Source organism: Pan paniscus, chromosome 5, assembly GCF_029289425.2.
Source record: "Pan paniscus chromosome 5, NHGRI_mPanPan1-v2.0_pri, whole genome shotgun sequence".
Taxonomy (NCBI): Eukaryota; Metazoa; Chordata; class Mammalia; order Primates; family Hominidae; genus Pan; species Pan paniscus.
The window spans coordinates 61,377,528-61,401,497 of record NC_073254.2 but is presented as its reverse complement, the minus strand read 5'-3'; the positions used below and the strand labels follow the sequence as shown (position 1 = coordinate 61,401,497).

The 23,970-nt window shown below is 42.1% G+C and overlaps 1 protein-coding gene across 6 annotated transcripts in view; it reads left to right on the top strand.

Annotated features, from left to right (window-relative positions):
* The window catches only part of ADGRF5 (adhesion G protein-coupled receptor F5), a 102,197-nt gene that overhangs the window by 51,419 nt on the left and 26,808 nt on the right, over positions 1-23,970 (top strand). For all 6 annotated transcript variants that reach the window (XM_003833195.5, XM_008958681.4, XM_034962219.3 and 3 more), the window contains exons 3-9: positions 3,323-3,377; positions 14,874-15,044; positions 19,119-19,295; positions 19,725-19,831; positions 21,284-21,342; positions 21,794-21,936; positions 23,360-23,581. In XM_003833195.5, the coding sequence (XP_003833243.4) occupies positions 3,323-3,377; positions 14,874-15,044; positions 19,119-19,295; positions 19,725-19,831; positions 21,284-21,342; positions 21,794-21,936; positions 23,360-23,581 (934 nt within the window). The remainder of the gene's footprint in view (positions 1-3,322; positions 3,378-14,873; positions 15,045-19,118; positions 19,296-19,724; positions 19,832-21,283; positions 21,343-21,793; positions 21,937-23,359; positions 23,582-23,970) is intronic.

Sequence of the window (23,970 nt, the reverse complement as noted above, 5' to 3'; positions counted from 1 at the left end):
TTGTCTTTTCTGGCTGAAGCTTTGCCTTCAGGAAATTCCCTCTGGACAGCTCTGTCCACTGTGGCTCAGACAGTCCCCTGGGGACCTCTACACAGATGGAGCAGGCAGGGGAGGTCCAATTGGAAGCTCTGTTTTCTTGTCTGAAGTAAATACACTGCCGAGCACTGGGAGCCCTGGCAAACCTATGCTCCCTTGTGAGATCTACCCAGCACCCAAAGTGTAAGAGGAAAGGCAAGTGCTGGAGTCCCACAGTTCCCCAAACTGCGATAACATGAGGACTCAGGATGGTAAGGCTGGTCCCCAGTGAGCCCCATGCCGGCAGGATACACGGCACTCACCACTACCAGAGACTGCACTGAGCACCTGACATGCCTCAGCACTTATTATTTTTCATAATGTAAGAAACAGAGGATTCGAGGGAGTGAATGACATCTCCTAAAAATCTGAAACTGTGGGATTCACTTCTTAGTGTGACCATTTGCTCTATTCAAATCAGGTCCCGTGACTTGGCAGCCAGATCTTTGTAACTCCTTGAATCTGGGGATGGCCAAGAGCATTTACCCATCTCCATCCCAACTCCTCAGAGGCTTCATTGCCATCAATGTGCTTTTTCCTCCATTATCTCCAATGATTGTAGGGCTTACAATAGGAAGTAGGCTGCTCCCACTGGACAACGAAGAGGCTGTAGGTGACAGAGCTGTGGAAGCGGCACTTGCAAAGATGTGGCCTGAAAGTTCCAGATGATCACCATAAAGATTCCGGAAATCTTCAGAAAGTAGTGTTTCCAAAATATGGCCTCATGTCAATGGATGCGCTGCTTGAAAAGGCAGTTTTCTGCACCTCACCCCAGACCTACTGAATCACACTGGGGGCAGGGGAGACCAATGATCCTGATTCTTACAAAGAGTTGAAATATGCTGCATTAGATAATTGAAATATATCTTGATTTTAACATGTAACTGACAAGACAAGAGGCAAGACCTCAATGCTTTAGTCCTACTGGAAAGCAGAGAGAATGAAAACTCGACCTGGGATAACTGCCCAAAGGTAACCATTGGAGGTCAAGTTCTCCTGTGTTGTCTGAGTCCCCTAACTGTTGCCTTGAAGTGTGGACAGAGAAAGCTCCCAGTGGCCACTCCCTCCTCCCCACCAGGCCCCAGAGAGGATGGAGGCAGGAAAGCACGAAGAACCTTCCTTTTGCCTGGGCAGAAAGCCAAAGCATTCTCCAAGGGAAGCTGGGCTGGAACCAGTCCTATACATTGACTTTGCACCTTCAGTTCCTGCATATTCAAGTACATCTAAAATAACTTCACTGCAAATAAAGCAGCAACTGGGCTTTTGAAATTCCAATCATCATCCATCATTCCCCTATTTATTTCTTCAAGAACATTTATGAACTATCAAGTACACAGTCGCTCCCCATTTCCTACTGACTTTAATACATTCCTCAACCAGTACCTCCTAAGGGCATCAGCAAGGGGAACAGGTAAACTTTACATGGAGTGGTAAATTGCGGACATCTGATCTTTTCCTAAAAATGTAACTTAGTAAGAGGAGGGAGACCAGCCAAGGGAACTGTTCACTGGAAAGGAGGAGGGAATAGGAAGAGGTTATACAGACACCGAGAGAAACGGCTCTGGGTAAAGAGAGACCCGCTCCCTGAGACAAAGCCAGTTTCCCAGGACTCTGCTGATAAGATGATGCAGTGCCTGCGTGGACAAGTGCAGACTCTGGAGCTGGCTGGGTTTGAATCCTGCTCTGCCTTTAAAGTCTGTGTGATCCTGGGCAAGTTACTGGACCTCTCTGTGCCTGTGCTTTCTTATTAGTGAAATGTGGATAATAACAGCATCTACCCTTGTCTTGGCACAGGGTGTTAAATACATCTTAGGAAGTATTATGTTTGTCATTGTGATGATGTGAGATAACTAGAAAATAGTGGTAGACAACCCTGACGGCAGAATGAGCTCTGCCCCAGGTGGCGGTCATGGATGCGTGGAGTTCAGGGTAAAGCACAGATCTCTGTGGGCAGGGGTTATCTGGGAGACTTCAGAGAGATGGGGCTTTTCTATTGAGTGTGAAAGGAGTTTGGAATGGAAAATACATCACAGGAAAACCTGTAGGCAGGCAGGGATCAGCTAGGAAATCCTTGTCAGGTCAAGGTATGGGGTAGGCTCTGTTACCAGCTGCAGAGCTGGTGGTGATCCCATGAGTGAAACTGATCAATGCCTATTCTTTAACAAAAAAGCTATAGGATGAAGGAGATGAACTTCACAGAAATGCACCAGGTGGCAGGTGCAGCGTGATGCCCCCAGAGCATCTTGATGCCCCCTCCCTGAATAGCATTTACCATGTAACCAAAATTACTTTCACGGCCTTACATTTATTAATCATTTTGTCCTCGCATCAATGTTCTGAGATAAGCTATATTCATCCCCATTCTATAGGTAAGAACTGAGGCACAGAAAGATTAAGTGATTTGCCCAAGGTCATACAGACATTTTATGATGGAGCTAGGATTTGAACTCAATGTCTGCAGAGTCCTTACTTTTAGTCACCACACTGTATAATAATAGCTAAAATGTATTAAGAACTTACTATATGCCATACTGTAGTTTGCTTAGTTCTCATAACAAACCTATGAAGTTGATATTGTTATTATTCTCATTTTACAGGAAAAAAACCCTGAAGCTCAGCAAGGATAAGTAACTTCCCCAAGGTCACAAAGCCACAGAGTAAGTGGCACAGTCTTGTACCCAGGCAGTCTGACTCTAGAGCAGGCTTTCTTAGTTCCTACTACAGAAACCAGCAATAGAACCATCCAGGAGAAAAAGGATCAGATGTAGAAAAAATAATTTCTAAGCACACACAATGGTTAAAGAGCCCTAATACAGCAGGAAGATTGGGGTTAGGACAGGGTGAGTGTTGAGAAGGAGGTCGTGAGACTTGTCTCGAAGGTCACTGGGATGACTCAGTTCAAGTCAGGCAGAGAGTACAAGTTTAGAACATTATAATAATTTATGTTTTTTGACAGGATTCAAACTGCAGGAACTCTGAGAAAGTCAGATATGATGATTTCTTCTGTTCCTGGTCTAGAGACTGGTCTGAAAAAAAATGAATTCCTAGGTCACACTACAGTAACAGCTCCACTTTGTCTTCCAAACCATTTCATTGCTATGTGCCCAGCATCCACGGGACACATGGTGCTAACCCAAAGTCTGCAGCCTTAAGCTCAGCTCCAACATTTAGGGGTATCTAAGCGGGGAGCCACAGTGAAAAGACTTCTCTAACGTTAATTGACAACTTTCTCAAATGTTCTTTTCAGAGTCTTCATGAACATGAACCAGCTGGTGAAGAGGCACTGAGGCAAAAACGAGCCGGTATGCAAACTCTTGCTTGGCAATCCCTTTTATAAGTTGACTCAAATGATATGTGTTGCAACTTTTTAAAACATTGTAGTCTACATAATTCAGCCTCCAATCACATCAGGGTCATATAGTGCAGTGTGATTTCCAAAAATAATTACTAGGAAACTCCATTCTCTACCAAATGACAGTAACTGGATCATAACAACACGTAAGAACCCTCCTTCCCTCCCCATTGCCATCACTGCTTCTCACATTCCTAGGATTTTTCTGTGGCTCCCTCCTCAGCTGCCCTCCCGCACCACCAAATGGCCTACTTCTCTGCCTACCATCCAGAAGCCTTTCTTTTTGCTTTTTAAAAAAAAAAAAAAAAAAACTTCTTTTACTTAGGACTTTATCCTGTGAAGCAATCTAACCACGAGGCTCAAGTCCTCCTCCTCTGTTTCCCACTCCAATTTTCCCACTCAGTTCTAAAGCAGTGATCTGGAAAATACAAGACTCAGCCCTTTGGAGGGTTAGGGGTAGGTGAAGAGCTGCAAATTCTGAAACACCGACCCTCAAATCCCATCCTGAGTGGACCCTGCGCAGGTGTCAGGTCAGGGCCGCAGGCTGGGTATTCCCAGGACCTGGTGGTCCCACACCCAGCATAGAAGCCCTTCAAAAGCACAAATCGGATCCTGTCATTTGCCCCCATAGAACTCTTCATGGGCTCCCTTGGCCTTGGAACTAAAAGCCAATCCTCTGCTCGTGACTCACCAGGCCTTCTGTGCCTTTCCCACCTGATCTCCTTCTGTTCCCTTTCACGTCATCAACACCCTGCCCATCATCCCCCTTTGTTTATCTGGGAGACCCCCACTGAAGCCTCAAGTCTTATGAACTCTTGCCCTGTTAGGCCCTCCATCCATTCCCCAGATCATCAGAGACTGCTTTTCCTGGGTTCCCGTTCCCCTTGATACATTTCCATTCACAACATTTGTCCCAAAGCACTGTAATTATTTTACTTCCTCTTTACCACCCCCAGTAGAGGAGAGCTCACTTGCGTTCTCCTCATCTCTGTAGCCTGGCATCAAACTCAGTTTCTTTCTCAACCAGTGAGCGAATAGATGAAGCACTTGCACGTTCACATTACAGCACCTTTCTGAAAACGTCTGCTGGCTGAGTGGCTGTACCAACTATCTAGAAGGAAAAATTTTTTACCCTATCACATTAGGATGGAATCATTTTTTCAGCCATGTGTGACTTGATCTAGTGAGTCTAAAAGAGACAGTAGGCTGCCAAAGAGGGCAGGCTTACCCTAAGATCAGAGTGGAGGCATCTGTTCAAGCCTTTCACGGTGCAGTGGCCAAACTCAACTGTTGTCCAGCGCTCGAAATGAGAATTTGACCACATTCTATTAAGCTCTTAAAATATTAATTGGAAGATCATACCACTGTTGGTTTTCCCTCTCTCCCTTTCTCTTCCCTTTCTTTTCTTTTCCGTTTCAGCCTTCGTTTTCTTAGCCCTGTGGGATCCCATGCTCCCTTTCTCCCTCCTTCTCCCAAGTGGCCTATGGCACAGTCTATACGTTCTGTGCTCTAAAACAGGTATCATTACCTCTACCCCATCCCGACAACCCTTTAAACTTTTCTGCACTCTATGACAGGAACAAAGACAGAGATGTGCTCATTTGGTATTTTGAAAGACTTTGGCTTTTTAAAATCAAACTACTGGCCAGTGAGTTCCAGCTCCAGGTTTCTGCCAAATTCTTCTAAGGCTCAGGCTGCTGGCTTCCTCAGGAGCAGTGGGTGACTACAGCTGTAAAAGGAATGTCTTCCTGCACTTCTGAGCCAGGCTGTTTATGACCCGTGGTGACAACGTGAGGGGGTAGCCCTTGGGGAGGAAACCATTTCTACATCTAAGGATTTGACATTCCAAAGTTTTTCCAGGTGTGCTTTCATTAAAAACAATCATGACAATGTTAAATCAACATGAAAAGATGTTTTCCATTTATTATACATGGTCCTCTGTGTTCTTGGGCCTCTAGAGTCATTTGGGAAGTGTTAATGAATCAACCCATCATCTGCAGAAGATGGATTGGCCTTGGTACTTTTACAAAATTGCTGAAGTAAGAAATGGCCATAGAAAAACCTAGGTACTAGGCCCCAGATATCCAGAATGTAAGTTGCAATTAAGAACATGACTCAGCGTGGTGGCTCACGCCTGTAATCCCAGCACTTTGGGAGGCCAAGGTGGGCAGATCACGAGGTCAGGAGTTCGAGACCAGTCTGACAAAACTGGTGAAACTCCGTCTCTACTAAAAATAGTAGTATTCCCAGCTACTCAGGAGGCTGAGGCAGGAGAATCACTTGAACCCGGGAGGCGGAGGTTGCAGTGAGCTGAGATCGCACCACTGCACTCCAGCCTGGGCGACAGAGCGAGACTCTATCTCAAAGAGAAAAAAAAGAACATGACTCTCCAGGAAAATGATGAAAGGAAGCAACAGAAAATGTTACCTTCAGCAGGATGCCACATGGAGGTGTCTGTGTTCTGCTTGGTGGGTGTGTTAGTTAAGTGAGGTGTTAGAACTGGGCTCTGATTTTCAGATTGCTATTCCCTTTTACATACACACACCTCTCCCTTTCTGAAGCCTGGATGCCAGAAGGATACAAAGAGAAAAACAATTAGGTCAGGAGTTTTTTTTTTTTTGAGTCACTGGACAAAATCTTTAGCATTTGGAATAGAATCATCTTTAAAGATAGGATCAATACTTACATTTATTCTCAGCACACCATGAATTTCTACCCATGTGACTGGTCAGTTACATAACCTAACTGGCCCCTTGAATTTATATGTGTGTGTGTGTGTGTGTGTGTGTGTGTGTGTGTGTGTATATATGCATGCATATGTCTGTGTATATGTGTATACATGTATATGAGTGTGTGTGTGTGTGTGTGTGTATACTGTTGTCCTTCCCTTGGTATCCATGGGGGATTGGTTCCAGGAACCCCTCAGATACCAAAATGTGCATATGCTGAAGTCCCTGATATTAAATTGTGTCAATTTGCATATAACCTATGTACATCCTTGAATATGTTTTAGATTATCTCTAGATTATTTATAATACCGAGTACAATGTAAATGCTATGTAAATAGTTGTTGTACTGTACTTTTTAAGTCATAGTGACATGAAAAAAAGGCTGTACATGTTCGGTATAGACAAAATTTTTAAAAATATTTTCCATCTGAGATTGGTTGAATCCATGGATGCAGAACCCCACAGATACAGAGGGCTGACTGTATTATATTACGTATATATATATGTATCACATATATATGTATCACATATGTATGTCACATTTACACACACACACACACACATATATCTCACACATATTACCTTATAGGGTTGTTAGGAAGATTAAATAAGGTTATGTTAATATTACTTTTAAAATGTTAATTGGATTATCTGGTGTTTATTTTTCTTTTAATAGTTTTTTAAAGAAATTTAAACAAAGAAAATCGATTTATTTATAAAATAGTGTTGCGTTTGAAAGGGCCTGATCTACCTCCAGTCCAGAGAAGGTATTCTGTACCACTTGAAGGCAGGGGCACAGATGCTGTGATATAGGAGTTAGCATTTTAGGAAAACTCTTTCAAAATTCTCTCAGGAAAAAGAAGCCTGCATGAAACCTAGAGGTGAGAAAAAGCATGGAGCTGCCTGTTAGGACAATGAGTGGCTGTAAGGGAGCAGAGAGAAATAAGAATGGGGGAAAGATCCCGAGTCATGTCACGATTCCATCAGGAAGTGGATTCTGGATCAGCTGAGCGGCTGCCACAGAGAGGTGACTGATGAACTCACTTAAGTGAAAAGTATCCCCATGGTTATGGCTAAATAAATTACACGAAGAAATTAGTGCCTGGGAGACCAGCCAGGAGGCTCGGCAGTCTAGACATGCGACTCTGCCATGTAGTAAGATAGGAAAGAAGCAGAGGAAATTCTCGCCAAAGACATTTTGAAAAACACAGCAAAAGGTCTTGGACAGATGTGACTTGGGGATGAAGGACAGCAATAATCCCTGTGACTCTTCAGGAGTGCACAAACCTAGGAGATGGTGCTTTGGGAGGTCACAGGTAGAGACCAGAGTTGGAAGGAGAAGCTTGTTTGGAGGTTTGCAGACAAACTCCAAATTTAGTCTTATGGGGACTCTTCATAGGGGAATGAAAGTGGATGTTTCTTATTGGTTAGAAGTAACGCAAATATCAACTGGCCAAGTTCTCCACTCCAGCTTTCTGACAGAAGGGGTGTGTCTTGGAGCCTGGTGCTGAAGAGCCCCAATTGATTATTCTCCGGCTTTAAAGGAATAACTGATGAGAGGCAAAACAGCAAGAGAGGGGCATTCAGGATGTCCAAACCCTGCACTGGATGCGCTCACATTTTCACATCTATTTAGTCAGAGTAAGGTTCCTCCCAGACTGGGTCTCTGGCTGCTAGCACGGAAATCCTGCCCTTTCTGCAGGCCTAGCAACCTGGGTGTGCTGGCCCTTTTAGATCTGGGTCCAGGAAATGCCGTGCACTTCCCAGGTTGAGGAACAGACTTTTGGGTTTTCATGATTGCAGCCTTTCTGATGATGACATGTAGCCCTGAGTGCTCTGAGCCGGCAGCGATGGTGGTGGAGTGAGATAGAAGACCTGGTGCTTTCAGGCTGGTGTGTGGAGTTGGTTTTAAGCTTGACATTTAATGTTGGGAGTGTTTTGCTTTTTTAAAATTTTTCTGATTAATGTTTTTCTTTTTTGTTTGTTTGTTTAACTATACCAAAGGTGAAGCCTGATAGGAATAATGTTAGCGTTTCTTTTTTTTGAGACAGAGTCTCACTGTGTCACTCAGGCTGGAGTGCAGTGGTGTGATCTCGGCTCACTGCAACCTCCGCCTCCCAGGTTCAAGCAATTCTCCTGCCTCAGCCTCCCAAGTAGCTGGAATTACAGGTGCATGCCACCACACCCAGCTAATTTTTTGTATTTTTAGTAGAAACAGATTTCACTATGTTGGCCAGGATGGTCTCCATCTCCTGACCTCGTGATCTGCCCGCCTTGGCTTCCTAAAGTGCTGGTATTACAGGCGTGAGCCTCCACACCAGGCCCTTAATGTTAGCATTTCTTGACCTATCAGCACACATCTGCATAAAATATAATCATTATATTTATGATAATCAGAATTACTATTTTACTGGCAACTATATGCCAGACACTTTGTTAGGGGTTTTCATGTAGGATTCCAGCTCTTTAACAATAATCCTGCAGAGAAAATACTACCTTTCATTTACAGATAAGCAAAGTATGGCTCACAGAGTTAAATGAGCTGCCCAGGTCAGAAGACATTCCTCCCCCATTCTCTCTGGCTCCAAAGTCCATGCTTATAGCTATGAGTTATAGTTTTCAACATGTGTTCCTGGTTGGCTCATGAAGTCTCATTTCATGGCTCTTGGAACAGCTTTGTAGCGTAAGGAAGACTGGTATATCTGCCTTCATCTTACTAGGTAAGATGGGGCTAACTTTGATGATTTGGGTATATGGCTAGCTAGTGGAATGAATTCTCTTCCCTAGACTTCACAGTCTGGTGTTTGATGACACAGTGCTGCCCACTTTCTCCTCCATCTACACCTGCCAGGTAGCCCATAGCCTTGGGTTCTGACGATTTTCTTCTTTGTGAACAAATCTTTCTGAAACCTGAAGAGAGAATGAGATCCCTTCACTGCATCTGCAGAGCAATCACACAGTAGTAGACAGACAATGCTGCCAAATTGCCACCTTCTAGAATGTGTCAAGAAACAAGCCAAATGGTAGGTATCTTTTGATATTTACTTGCTAAGACCGACAGGGAGAAACAGGAGAGCCAAACCATCAACGGTAAAATTGCATTGGCCCCTTTAGTCAAGAGGAAGCCAAACCAACCAATCTCTTTTCTCCTGGGTGAAGTTAGCAGGCAAGAAGTTAATTTACCCATCTACTTAAGCTCTGGCTCTGACAATCCATAGTTCCCATTAGTGTTTCCAGGCAAAAGTAGAATTGTTTGCTTAAACAGCTGTGATTAAGACCTAAATATCTTGGTTGCAGTTTGTGGCCAACTTTCCAGAAATGTCCCTGTAAGATAAGTGCTGTGTGGCTGGCAGTGATTTATGGGAAAGGAGAGGGGAAATCCTGGTTGTCTTGTGCCTCCTGGGCCTGCTGATAGGCCTCTGTCTGTGACACTGATGACACCTGGAATTGGCTACCTTCCACATAGGGCATCAGCGAGCCAGAAAAATCCAGATAAACAATGCCAGGGGCAAAGAAAACACATTAAACTATCAGGATTCAGACATCCTGAGGAGCAGAAGAGGATGAGAGTGCATCCAAAACACACACACAGAAGTTGAGGAACTGTCCTCATGCCTCCTGGTCCCTGGTAGTCTGGAGAAGGACAAGGAATGTTACTTTACAGGCTCTGAAGTCCTCAGGTTGAGCAGGACAGGTGGGTTTGGCATTTCTAAGCCTAAACTCTGGGCCTTCTGAAGGAGTGAGGTGAGAGAGCCTCTGACCCCACCGCTCTGTGGGTCACGCTGATCGCTGAGCATCTAAGCTGCTCCTTAGGTGCTGATCCTGTCACCTCGGTGCATTACAGGGGAAAAAGGCTCAGCCACAGCCTCTATGTTCTGTTTGCCTATAGGACCTTGATACTGTTCCAGGCTTCAGACGAGAAGAAATGACCCAATTTCAAGTGCGTACTGGGGGATTGAGGGCATCTTCTTGCTATTCCTCAAGCAAGCCAAGAGGGTTGCTATCTCAGGGTTTTAACACCTGTTTACTCTTCCTAGAGTGACATTATCCAGAGAGCTTCCTGGTTCATCCCTTACTTCATCTGAGTCTCTGCTCAAAGTTTACTGCTTGAGAAAGGTCTTTTGTAACCATTCTACCAAAAAAAAAAAAAAAAAATCCCTGTTGTCCCCATCACTCTTGCCTTCCTTTATTAAATTAAAATGTAAACTTATCTTTTGCCTCCAGTATAATGATGAAAGATCCTCAAAGACAGGGCTTTGCTCCTTTTATTCACCCTGTGTCTCCAGCTCCTAGTGCAGTGCCTAGAAAACAGGCATTCAATAAATAGTAAAATTACAGGTAAATCATTAAATCAAGGAACAAACAGATGAGCGGAGCAACGCTTAATATCAAAATACATGAGTGTCAATGACAATGGGTCACAATGCATTTTTCCTGAATGTGAACTTTTTCTTTTCTTTTTCTGAGATGGGGTCTATCTCTGTCTCCCAGGCTGGAGTGCAGTGGCGCAATCTCGGCTCACTGCAGCCTCCACCTCCAGGGTTCGTGTGATTCTCCTGCCTCAGCCTCCCAAGTAGCTGGGATTACAGGTGCCTGCCATCACACCCAGCTAATTTTTGTATTTTTAGTAGAGATGGCATTTCACTGTGTTGGCCAGGCAGGTCTCGAACTCCTGACCTTGTGATCCACCCGCCTCAGCCTCCCAAAGTGCTGGGATTACAAGCGTGAGCCACCGTGCCTGGCCCTGAATGTGAATTTTTAAGACATTTATTATGTTGAATAAAATTAAACAAAGGCTTACATAATTCTTTGATTTATTATTAATCATTTTGCCTTTGAACTTGATTTTATTTTAGAATTTACTTTAGGAATTGTATATCAAGTTCTAAAGACACATTTAACAATAATAACTCATATTTTTAATAGTACTTTAAAGTTTACAAAGTGGTCCCATTTACTTTGGTTCACATGGGCTGAGCTCCAAAATCTCTCTCTCTCTCTCTCTGTGCGTGTGTGTGTGTGTGTGTGTGTGTGTATTTGTGTATTCCCTAGGTGTATATAATCCTCAGTTAAGTTTGGGGATCACTGGAGTAGATGATTTCCAAGAGTAAGCCAACAGCCTGCTAAATTACAGTGGTGTTTTTGAGCCTGTTTCAAATAATTGAGTATTTTCAAGGAGAAGGCATTTCCTTCTCTATTCGAGGTTCCCCATCCATATCAGTTTCTACAGAGGTGACGCTCAGGCTGAGGGTGATTCTGAAACTCTTTTTAGACGCTGTTGGAGAACATAAAAGGTAAAGGAAAGAGGTCCTTAGAGGCTGGGTGCTCACATTAACAGCTGCAGGAATGCTATAGACTGAAACTTGCTAAGGTCACAAGAGCCTTTCCTCTTAGTTCTTGATGCTTTGGCTCAGCTCCTTGTAAAATCTGAGCAGAACTGCCTTGGTTTCAATGGGGAGTGATAACATCCGTGAATCACCATGTGCTTTCTAGGCACACACTTGTTCTTCAGCTGTGACTGAAAAGAGCACAGGGCCAGACATGACCCTCAGGCAGGCATTGATATTTTGTGGGATCAGATCCTGGGATGCAACAAAGCCAGTAATGAAGTGGATATGATATGAATTTGTTACTGACCTCACCCATCCAAAAGGCAGCTACCATCCAGGAAATCCTGTTTATATTTATGGGAGGATAGTAGACTGGCATGGCAAAGAGGATCCTGGAGGTAGTGAACCCTCTGGAGGATATAAACGTTGCTGCATTACTTTTCAGGAAAAAGAATGTGCACTAAGGCAGAACTTGTAAATATTATGCAGCCTTTCTTCTCGTAAATATTCCCAGTGGACAACATAATGTGTCCATAGTTAGAATCACATAAAGTAAGATTAACCATTCTTCCAGGAAGCTTGTTTTCATCACAGGACCATTTGAGAATCAGAAAGTCAACAGGAAATTTTAGGCAATGCCATACTATCATCACAGGCTGAGTTTCCGCATTCTTATAAAAGTCACTTTATTCTATTTGTCAAGTACATTTTTATAAAGAAGAAGTATACCTTAATATTCATTCTTAATTTTAGGAAAATCTGCGACGGACCTTTTTTATAGGCTGAGTTAATTGCGGAAGCTGAATGATGCCAGGATGAAATAATTCTCAACAAGGTTGATGGGTAAATCCAAAGACCTAAGACAAACAGTTTTCCAAGCTAAATGAACAAATGTTACAGCTTTCTGAAACAAACATTCAACAATTAGAGTTTCCCAGGATAAACTTACTCTATTTTAGTATTTCATACCAAGAGTCCTTGGAATATTTAAATCTTGCAATATTATGGGAAAATTTTTTGCCCTTTTAACATAGAATTTTAATTTTATGGTACAATAAACTTCATCTTTTCAGATAGAATGTAAATTTTAAAATAATCATTTTATAAGTATTCACTAATTTTTTCCTTATTTTTTTCTTTTTTTTGAGATAGAGTGTCTCTCGCCACCCAGGCTGGAGTGCAGTGGCGCGATATTAGCTCACTGCAACCTCTGCCTCCTGGGTTCAAGTGATTCTTCTGCCTCAGCCTCCTGAGTAGCTGGGATTACAGGCACATGCCACCATGCCCAGCTAATTTTTGTACTTTTAGTAGAGACGGGGTTTCACCATGTTGGCCAGGCTGGTCTCGAACTCCTGACCTCAGGTGATGTGCCCACCTCGGCCTCCCAAAGTGCTGGGATTACAGGCGTGAGCCATGGCGCCCGCCCTACTTTTTTCCTTATTTAACTGACAAGATAAAATATTTTCAATGACTGGGCACAGCAGCTCATGACTATAATCTCAGCACTTTGGGAGGCCGAGGCAGGCAGATCGCTTGAGCCCAAGACTTCAAAACAAGCCTGGGCAACATGGCGAAACCCCATCTGTACAAAAAGTACAGAAATTAGCTGGCCGTGATGGTATGAGCTTGTGGTCCCAGCTCCTCGGGAGGCTGAAGCCAGAGAATCACTTGGGCCCAGGAGGTGGAGGTCACAGTGAGCCAAGGTCGTGCCACTACACTCCAGCCTGGGCGACAGAGAGAGGTCCTGTCCAGAAAAAAGAAAAATATTCTCAATTTATCTGTGTAAAACTTTCTTATTCCTTGAAGATTCTTTATTAAGTATTAACTGTGGCCATGGCTTCAGTTATATATTCTAGCCAAGATTAGGTCAAAGATCTGGTCAGTGACAGAGAGTTTCAGGTTTAACAAGAATTGATTGGTCGTTTATTTATAATGTGGTGAGCTCTTTGCCAGATGGAGTAAGTAAGGCTAAGAGAAGTGAAAGAAACATGAAAGAAACAGTTCCTGCTCTTGGGAAGCTTAAAACTAGTGGCCCAGATATGATGTGGTATAAAAAACTATGTGTATATATATATATATATATATATATACACACACACATATATATTATATATAGTGTTTATATATAATATATAATGTTTGTACAGACTATATATATAGACTAGACTAGACAGTCTAAATATAGTCTATATATGTATATATAGTAGTCAATATAGACTACTATAGTCAAGGTGGATTTGTTCCTCAACACACACCTACCTCAGGCAGGCCAGACTATATATATATATATATATATATATATATATATATATATATATACACACACACATATATATATATAGTCTCTATATAAACATAGAGTAGACTATATATAGTCTCTCTATATATAAACTTAGACTATATATAGCATACCATATATAGCATGCTATATATAGACTTTAGTATATATACTATATAAAGACTATAGTCTTTATACTTTATGTAGTATATATACTATATAAAGACTATGTAGTCTCTATACATAGACTGTATATGGACTACTCTATATAGACTACTGTATATAGACTATATATACTATATTACTATACTATATATACTGTACTATATATACTACATAGTATATATAGTAGTCTATATATATAATTCTATATATAGACTGTGTATACTATATATACTCTCTCTCTATATTTTTATATATATATATATGTATACACATACACACACATATACATATATATTAGCCTGCCTGGTGTAGCTGTGTGTTGGGGAACAGATCCATCTTGAATGCAAGCCAGGTAACCACCCAGAGACAATTTGGAAAAACAATGAAGAGCTGAAAATCTCTTTTATTTTACTTTCCAATTTGCCAAACTTTTGTTGAGCACCTCAACAAAAGCAGTGTCCAGTTTTGAACACTGGAGATACAGAGGAAGAGCAAAGAATATATGCTCTTTCCATAGGCTAAGGGCAAAGAGAATTAACTGGGTGACTTTTCCCAGATGTCTTCAAGCCATGCATGGTTCAGCCCTTAGAGTGTGCATCTATCGACTGATGCATACTGCAGATGAAACACTGACTCACTCCTTTGAGTCCTGACTGTGACATATTTTGCCCGAACAGTTCCCAGACCCTCCCTGCTATTCTCTCTGCTTCCGCTCTTGCCTCATTACATTCCATACTTCACACAGCAGTGCTTGGCCTTGGACACCAAGGTGGTGAGTAAATAAACCTTCTTTTTCTCTAAAGATTTCATTAGAAATTCCTAAGGGTTGATAGACCAACCATTCACATGTACCTGTCATTACCTTTAACTGCTGAAATATCCATCATGATCTTACTCCATCTCCCATGGTAAGTTCTCTCAGCCTTCATGTGCTTTCATTGCAGTTGCCACAAAAAGTCCTACAGCTGAAGAATACACTGTTAATATTGAGATCAGTTTTGAAAATGCATCCTTCCTGGATCCTATCAAAGCCTACTTGAACAGCCTCAGTTTTCCAATTCATGGGAATAACACTGACCAAATTACCGACATTTTGAGCATAAATGTGACAACAGGTGAGTAAGAGACCCATTGCTTCAGAATAAATGATTGGATGTCTTGAGACAGACTGTCTGAGCTCCTGACTATCAGAGCAATCTTTTACTTAGTAGGCAAGTGAAATGACTTACCGAGACGGATGTGTGATTCTGTGACTTCACAGCCTTCCTGAATGAAGCCTCTATCAGTAAACTCTGCAGCCAGAGGTTTCTTATTTTAAATGGTGACCAAAGGTTTGCTTGGTGGTTTCTATGATGCTTGTCATAAAGTGATCCCAAGATATGGCCAGGTCCTTCATAATAAACTACTGGGTCCTCTTCCCTTAAGCAGATAAACTACTGGGTCCTCTTCCCTGTGTCCTCCTCCCTTGGTATATCAATAGACATAACAAGGACTGGTTCAAGATATTAGTAAGTACCAGATACCCTTCTCTTTGGCATTATAGGTCAGGAAATAGGAAACAGGTACATGCCTGCATCAGAAGCAAGGCATTAAGTAGAACCTCTTAGGCCATAGATTGGACTTTCTGGTTGCAAACTCTTTTCCAAGGTCATGCTAACTTCCCTATGTCTCCAGAGACCATCACCCAAGACTTGGTATACAGTAGAAGTTGTGAGATAAGGCTTCCAGTTATCTGATAACAGGGAATTGTTTTTTAAATTGGAAAGCACTAATAGATGTTGGGTTTTATTATTCTAAAATGAAGGCAAGAAAAAATTCTTGTTTTTGAAATTCTTCTTGAACTCACATATTTCAAATAGTCCATCCCAATGTCGGTACATGCATTTTAATTTTTGATTCTTAATATATGTTTCTCGAAGTCATAGCTCCCTTATCACTCCTTTTGGATGCCATTTCCCACTGATTTCTACCATTAGCACTAATTTCCTTGAGTTAGTGGTTTTCCAGTTGGATGCCAATGTGCATTATGAGTCCTTCAGGAGCAGTGAACTTCTGCTGTGTTTCCCACTGTTTATCCATAGAACATCTCACCGAACTAGGGTACTTTGGAAAATACATAGGAAACACCCTTCTATGTTCCCACCCGGCACAGATCTTTTGCCTTTAGAATAAATTATTGGATAGATTTTAGTCAATTTTGCTTCCCAAATTTTTTAACAGAAACCTTTTGGTATCTCTGTAGGTGCTAGTAAGTGAATCCAGTAAACAAAACAGACCAAGTATCAAAAATAGTTTTTTGTTGAACAATTTGTGATTATAGACACTTGAGCTTTAGTTGTGAGTTTATCTTACATATATTCAATATAAACATACTAACAAACTCTCTCTGATTTTTTTCTACTAGAGATGGGATGACTTCAAGAGGCTTCACCATCTTAAAAACTTGGGTTAACAAGCTTCTCAATTAAAATGCAATTGACCTTGGAAAGTTTAATTTATCCTTCCAGAAAGACTGGTCATTCACACATAGAGGGGGTGAATCTTTTCTGATAGTGAACTATGAAACAGGTTTGACAAAAGTGGATACTTCAGTGTAGCAGAGAAAGCCTCAGGCTCATGGACCTCAGGACCAGCAGGGAACAGCTAAGAGGAGTTGGCCTAAAAGAGGAAGTGAATGGGATGGGTGGGCAATGAAGGTTAGGCCTACTGACCATGGCACTAATGTCTAAGCATCCAAACTTTCACCATCTTCCTTTTTCCATCCTTCCCTCGCCTCATTCTTCCAACAGCCTACCTTATGATCCTTTTTTAGTAATGGCAAATAAAACTGAGGATATTTAAAACCAGACAATGTGAGTAAAGCACCGAACAATACCTGGGATATGTCAGGTGGTCTGGAAGTGGTAACTTTTTCCATTCTCCTAAGGCATGTTTGCATTTTATGTGGGACTCAAAAGTTCTTCAACTACTCCTCCCATAATGCTCCCTTACAAAACAGATGACAATAACAAAATTGCTTTAGCACTGGAATTTCATGTCAGTAAGAGAGATTTCAACAAGTGGGATCCTGTTGGCTATCCTCAAATTACCTCTAGCGGGCACTCAGCTTCTTTGTTAGTAGCTCCAGTTTCTTCTATTTCTAATTCTCCTGCCCCACTGCCACCCACTGCTGGGACACAGGCTGCATCAGTGCCCAAGGAATTAACTCGAATGTGTTGTCCCTCCTATTTCAGAAACAACTATTTGATAACTTCCCTTTGGATAGTCACTTTGTGGGACTTTGCCTGGCTACCCATCTGCAGAACAAACAGCTCCCAAAGATGTGACTTTGGTCTAGCTTTGGAAATTGATTCAAAGCACTCTGATTTCAGAACATTTCTTACTGTCTCCAATGAGAGCAGAGTTCATGTAGGCTGTTCACACCTGACTTGATATGTAAAAGACACAAATTTACTTGCACTCTACATTTGTTATCTATTGGTGCACAACAGAGTCTAAAACCTTGCATCATAAAATAACAAACATTTATTATCTGAGAGTTTTTTAAATCATTGTATTTATATTTGTTAAGTATTAAGATGTAGAAGGTGGAAGTATTGATGAGTGTTGGTACTAACAGTTATATAAAAATAAACTTCTATACACGTATAAACTTATTTGCCTTATAAACTGTATCTACAATAGTCTACAAATAGAGGTATGCTCTAACATACATCCTGCAGCATTTAACATGTAGAAAGGAAGCATTGGTCCTTTTTGCTCACTCTGGGAGATGAAAATGCACTAAAGCCGTGAAAGTCACTCACTGCAATGCCAAGGTTGACCCTTCTTTTTATGTGGTACATAGGCCCAGAGATGAACCAGGCCCAGGCCAGAGGGTCTCACTTTAATTTGAGAATGCTTATTCTTCCTCACTGGGGCTTCCATCAAGACAAGGCCTCTTGTTTTTCTCTGCGAGTGCGGGATGTAAAAGGACACTTTTTTCTTTTTGTCTTTGTGTCCTAAGTAGGGTTTTTATGGTAATGGAAAAAAAAAAGTTTAGTTCTCTTATTAGAAGATAGACTCAGTTTTTGAGGGTCAGAAATCTTAGAGCAGCTTAGCTGGGTGGTTCTGGCTCAGGGTCTCTTGTAAGTTTATAAATAATCTATCAACCAGTGCTGTCATCATATGAAAGCATAACTGGCTTATGAAAAAAATTCTGTTTATTCTTTCTTCCTTTCTTTCTTTTCTTTCTTTCTTTTTCTTTTTCTTTTCTTTTTTTTTTTTTGAGACAGGGTCTCACTTTGTTGCCCAGGCTGGAGTGTAGTGGTTGCAATCTCAACTCACTGCAACCTCTTCCTCCCAGGCTCAAGCAATCCTCCCACCTCAGCCTCCTGAGTAGCTGGGACACACCACCATGCCCAGCTAATGTTTTTGTATTGTTTGTAGGATAGGGTTTTGCTATGTTGCCCAGGCTGGTCTCAAACTCCTGGGCTCAAGTGATCCAACTGCCTTGGCCTCCCAAGTGCTGGGATTATAGGAGTGAGCCACTGTGCCTGGCCTGTAAAATTTATTTCTAAGCTCACTCATGTGGTTGTTGGCAGCCTCCAGTTTCTCACTAGCTATTGGCTGTAGACCTCAGTTCCTTGCCATGTGGACCTCTCCATGATGTGTCTTCATGCCATGGCAGTCAACTTCCCCCAGAGTGAGGGGAGAAAGAGAAAGAGAGAGAGCAACCAAGAGGAAAACTATAGTGTTTTTAATAACCTAATCTCAGAAGTGCCATACCGTCACCTCTGTCATATTCTGTTGATTACATAGACCAATCCTAGTACAATATAAGAAGGTAGTACAAAAGGGTTTGAATACCTAGTGGTAGGGATGGGCAAAGGTCATCTTGGAGGCTAGCTACCTTATACTTATCATCATGGACATCTGGTGGCTATTAGCTATTAGGCATGACTATCTAAAAGATGACTTAGCCATTCATCACTCAACCGTCACAGCAGTCATCTTTCAGATTGTCATGGCTAATAGCATGGTGATGCATACATGCAAACATCAATTTTATGCAGTGCTATTGAACTTCTCAGAAAGGTAATATAAAGTCAGATTAGGATTTTCTTCAAGAATGAATACCTGCAGGCTATAAATACAAATGTGGTGACCACCTTCTCCACCTCTCTCCTTGCTGTTCTGGTTAATGATAGTCTGCAGACCTGCTGGAAATGAAATCTGGTGCTCCTGCGAGACAGGCTATGGGTGGCCTCGGGAAAGGTGTCTTCACAATCTCATTTGTCAAGAGCGTGGCGTCTTCCTCCCAGGGCACCATTGCAGTTGCCTTAAAGAACTGCCTCCCAATGGACCTTTTTGCCTGCTTCAGGAAGGTAAGTAACTGCTCATTAAATGCTCGTTGAGTGGCTATTCAACAACAGTTTATGAGTGGGCATGGTGGCTCATGCCTGTAATCCCAGCACTTTGATAGTCAGATGTGGATGGATCACCTGAGGTCAGGACTTTGACAGCATCCTGGCCAACATGGTGAAACCCTACCTCTACTAAAAATGCAAAAATTAGCTGGATGTGGTGGCGCATGCCTGTAGTCCCAGCTACTCGGGAGGGTGAGGCAGGAGCATCACTTGAACCTGGGAAGCAGAGGTTGCAGTGAGCTGAGATCGTGCCGTTGCACTCCAGCCTGGGAGACAGAGGGAGACTCCGTCTCAAACAAACAAACAAAAACAGCTTACAAATGTTTCTGGTTTGTATATACTCGGACACTAACATATTTTTAAATATTGCCCTGTGTTTTTCAACAGATGTTACCCTGAACATGAGAGTCAGACTAAATGTAGGCTTTCAAGAAGACCTCATGAACACTTCCTCTGCCCTCTATAGGTCCTACAAGACCGACTTGGAAACAGCGGTAGGTTTTGGCCCCAAGAACCTCTTAACTAACAAACTGTTTGGACTGAACTGAGTCTATGGCATTCACAATGAACAGTGGCTTGGATCTGTCAGAATTTACAGATGTGGATTTATTATTCTTTTACATCTGAGATGGTGAATTAATATGTGCTCAAATCAAATCATGTTTAGGGGACAGTGTGACTCACCTTGACCTATAAGTATAAATTTTTCTCAGGGTGGAACTGGTTCAGTTAAGATTTGGTGGCATCAATTCACTAAAACGTATTCAAAGCCCCAAGAACCTATAGCCTACAAGCATGAGTTGGTGCATTTCTATTCTTCATATATCACATGAATGAAACCCCTAACAACTTTTGGGCAGACCAACCCGTGGCTGAGCACAGAGGGTTTCAAACCACTCTACACCAGAGGTTGCTAGGCATTCATACCTAAGACAGATATAAATTGATTCACATAAAAATAGAGACTATTCCACCAGTGTTAACTGTTTGTCAGCCCTGTCTTGAGTGCTTCACATTGAATTGATCCATCTAAACCTAAACACTTTGCTAGAGTTAACATATTTGGAACAGAGCTTCCCAATGGATGTGGCACAGATTATTACAGGTGGGCTGAGATAATGACTTCCCTTCTCCTGGCAGCCGAGCCCTGTCTTAGGCTGTCAGCTGAGCCCTGCCTTAGGCTGTCAGCACCCTCCTGCTCATCTCAGCATGTAACCCAAATATTGTCATCTCCCATGAGTGCCTTGATGAAGTGCTGCTTCAGAAGAGCTCTTGGATGTTTGATTTACATTTCTGGCATGTAATATGTCTGCACAGCAGGAGAACCCTCCTCACACACACACTACACTAAATTATATGCTTTGAAAGAGAGAGTTACATAGCAACCACCTAGGTACCTGGCACACCAACCAATCCTGCAGTATGGCAGCCATGAGGGTGCCCCTCACAAACCTCCAACTACAGGTCATGTAATGGAGCAAGGGCTGCAGCTGCTGCTTCTGAAATCCACGACCATCACCGCTGCTCCCTACCAATGAAGGGGCACAACACATCTGTGTCTGGCAGACAGTGGGACTCCTTGGAAGGCTTTATTGAACATTTCCAGGCTCAGGCTAGGATGGTTTTAGCCAACCTTCCTTCCCTCTCTTTCATTTGGGAGTCTGATGGCTCTCTCTGTCTTCCCTGCTCCCTCCACGTTTTCTTTCCTAGACATTTCCCTGAGTAAATTTTTTGCACATTTCATCTAGTCTACTTCTCGGAGGACCCAGGCTGACATAGATAGGAATTACTTCTTCAGAAATCTAATGCCCACAGTTAACAAAATAGACAGAAGATATTTTTACCTAGTGTGATTAGGAATATGTGGTTTTTACTCTGCTTCAGATCTTTTGATATACCTATTTCTCGACTTTGATATATGACATTCATCTTGCTTTATTTTTCAGTTCCGGAAGGGTTACGGAATTTTACCAGGCTTCAAGGGCGTGACTGTGACAGGGTTCAAGTAAGAATACTTTAATTTGATCATTTCTAATTTATGGCTGGGATCCATATGGTAGTGAAGGAGGTAAACCCCCTAGAAAGGCATTATTCATGTGGAATCCTCAGCAGGAGAAGTTTGGTAGAGGTGAAAAAAGTACCTCACCCCTTACAGATGTACCTGTTTAAAAGAAAGAGAGTAAAAGACTTGTGTTCATTCTATATATGTGCAAAAAAATTTGCAAGCAAAGATAAGGGATAAGTTTGTAGTCCAAATAGTTCAGAAATATAAAAATGAAATAATGCCACGCAATGATGTCTTTCTTCTGGAAGATCCTGCTGGCCAGTCAGATCCATAGATTTGCATGCTGCATCAGGCAGTTTGTGCTATTTTGTTTCCTAAGCAAATAAGCCATAAATATCTAGACTCTTCCAGGTCAGTTATTGTTTTACTGAACTGAGTGGTCTCTGTCCAGGTCTGGAAGTGTGGTTGTGACATATGAAGTCAAGACTACACCACCTTCACTTGAGTTAATACATAAAGCCAATGAACAAGTTGTACAGAGCCTCAATCAGACCTACAAAATGGACTACAACTCCTTTCAAGCAGTTACTATCAGTAAGTGAAATTGTTTAGATATGGTCATGTTATTTATGGTTATGCGTAAACCTAGGAAATTAGTTTATGCTACAATGTCCTCTGGGAAGCTAGACACTCCAGTTCCTGGCACAGGGGGTTCTGTACCACCTCCTCCTCTTATGCCAGTGCCTCCCAATCTGACTAATGCCACTGTACCTGGGGTGTGTGGAAAGGGGGCACAGGGATTTACAAGGGGGTCACAGAGCCATCTGGGTTTGTGTATTTTCTAAATTAACAGATCCAAAACTAAGTAAAAAAAGTAAAACTAATATCACAGTGGAGGTTTAAATATTCACAAAATGCACCAATAAGAAATAGAGGGCCATTGTTTTAGAGCAGTAGGCCTCAGAGTGCAGCCCTCTGTCATCCCGGCTGGAGTGCAATAGTGTAATCATGGCTCTCTACAGCCTCTACTTTCCTTGCTCAAGTGATCCTCCTGCTTCAGCCTCTAGGGTAGCTGGGGCCACAGGTGCACACCTCCATACTCAGCTAACATTTTTTTTTTATTATTTTTTGTAGAGATGGGACCTCACTATGTTGCCCAGACTGGTCTCATACTCCTGGCCCCAAGCAAACCTCCCACCTTAGCCTCCCAAAGTGTTGGGATTACAGGCATGAGCCAAAATGCCTGGCTGTGTTTTTATTTTTATTTGTGAAATGATAAGGCAGTGATCCCATGGATTTTTACTGCCAAAACAATAATAAGAGCTACAGTTTCTCCAAGTCACCTCCCAATGTAACTCTCTCTCGCTGCTCCTGTTTTCCAGACAGTGGAACTAAGGCTCGGCCAGGCTAAGCAAGTTCCCCAGGGCCACACAGTTATGGGTGGGACAGAACCAGGATTCAAATCCAAACTTACTGTCTATAAAGCTCCCACTCTTAAAGAGGTCCATGAGTATTAGGAAATTCTTATTTCTCAAGCAGACTTTATTATAATTAATTAATTTGTTTTTACATTTCTAAATCCTTCAAGACTTAGGTCAGAGCTTTCAATAAGCTTGAGATATTGGTTACTGATAAGAAGCAGTTGATATTATTCCAGTCTGTAGCACAGAAACTTGGTATTTAAGTTTGTTTTTTTTTATAAGAAAATGTGCAATTTTCTACCACACTTTTTGAAATATTGAAAATAGCTTTAAAATCTCCATTACTGCCATTAAGGAGCCATAGGGCAAAGACCCCAGTCGGGAAACCCTGTCCCTGGCATGTGGCAGGACATACCTCCTCAGGGCTCAGACACCAGCTGCATGGGAATGGAGTGAGGAGACACATTGCCTCAGCCAGTTCAGCACCACAGATGCTGTCAAGACCTCCAAGAGCCTTGTGGTGGTTGTGTGTGGTGAGTAGCATCAGTGACATTTATTTGCTTTGGGATCTTATTAACTTTTCTTTGGGTTTCCAGATGAAAGCAATTTCTTTGTCACACCAGAAATCATCTTTGAAGGGGACACAGTCAGTCTGGTGTGTGAAAAGGAAGTTTTGTCCTCCAATGTGTCTTGGCGCTATGAAGAACAGCAGTTGGAAATCCAGAACAGCAGCAGATTCTCGATTTACACCGCACTTTTCAACAACATGACTTCGGTGTCCAAGCTCACCATCCACAACATCACTCCAGGTGATGCAGGTAGGTCTCCATTCAGTAACTTGTGTGAGGAATGGAATGAAGAGCTTATAAAGAAGCAAATATGTAATAGTGTTTTACGTAGCTATGTAGATAGTGTTTTTCTCTTCCAAAATAAGTCTCCTGGTTCAACCTTTCAAAACTGAAAATTAATCCGATATGTATTAGTCCATTTTTACACTGCTGTAAAGAACTACCTGAGATTGGGTAATTTATGAAGAAAAAAGGTTTAATTGACTCACAGTTCTGCATGGTTGGGGAGGCCTCAGGAAACTTACAATCATGGCAGAAGGCAAAGGGGAAGCAAGGCATGTCTTGCATGGCAGCAGGAGAGGGAGAGAGGGTCTGGGGAATTGTCAAACATCTGGTTTTAAACCATCAGATCTCATGAG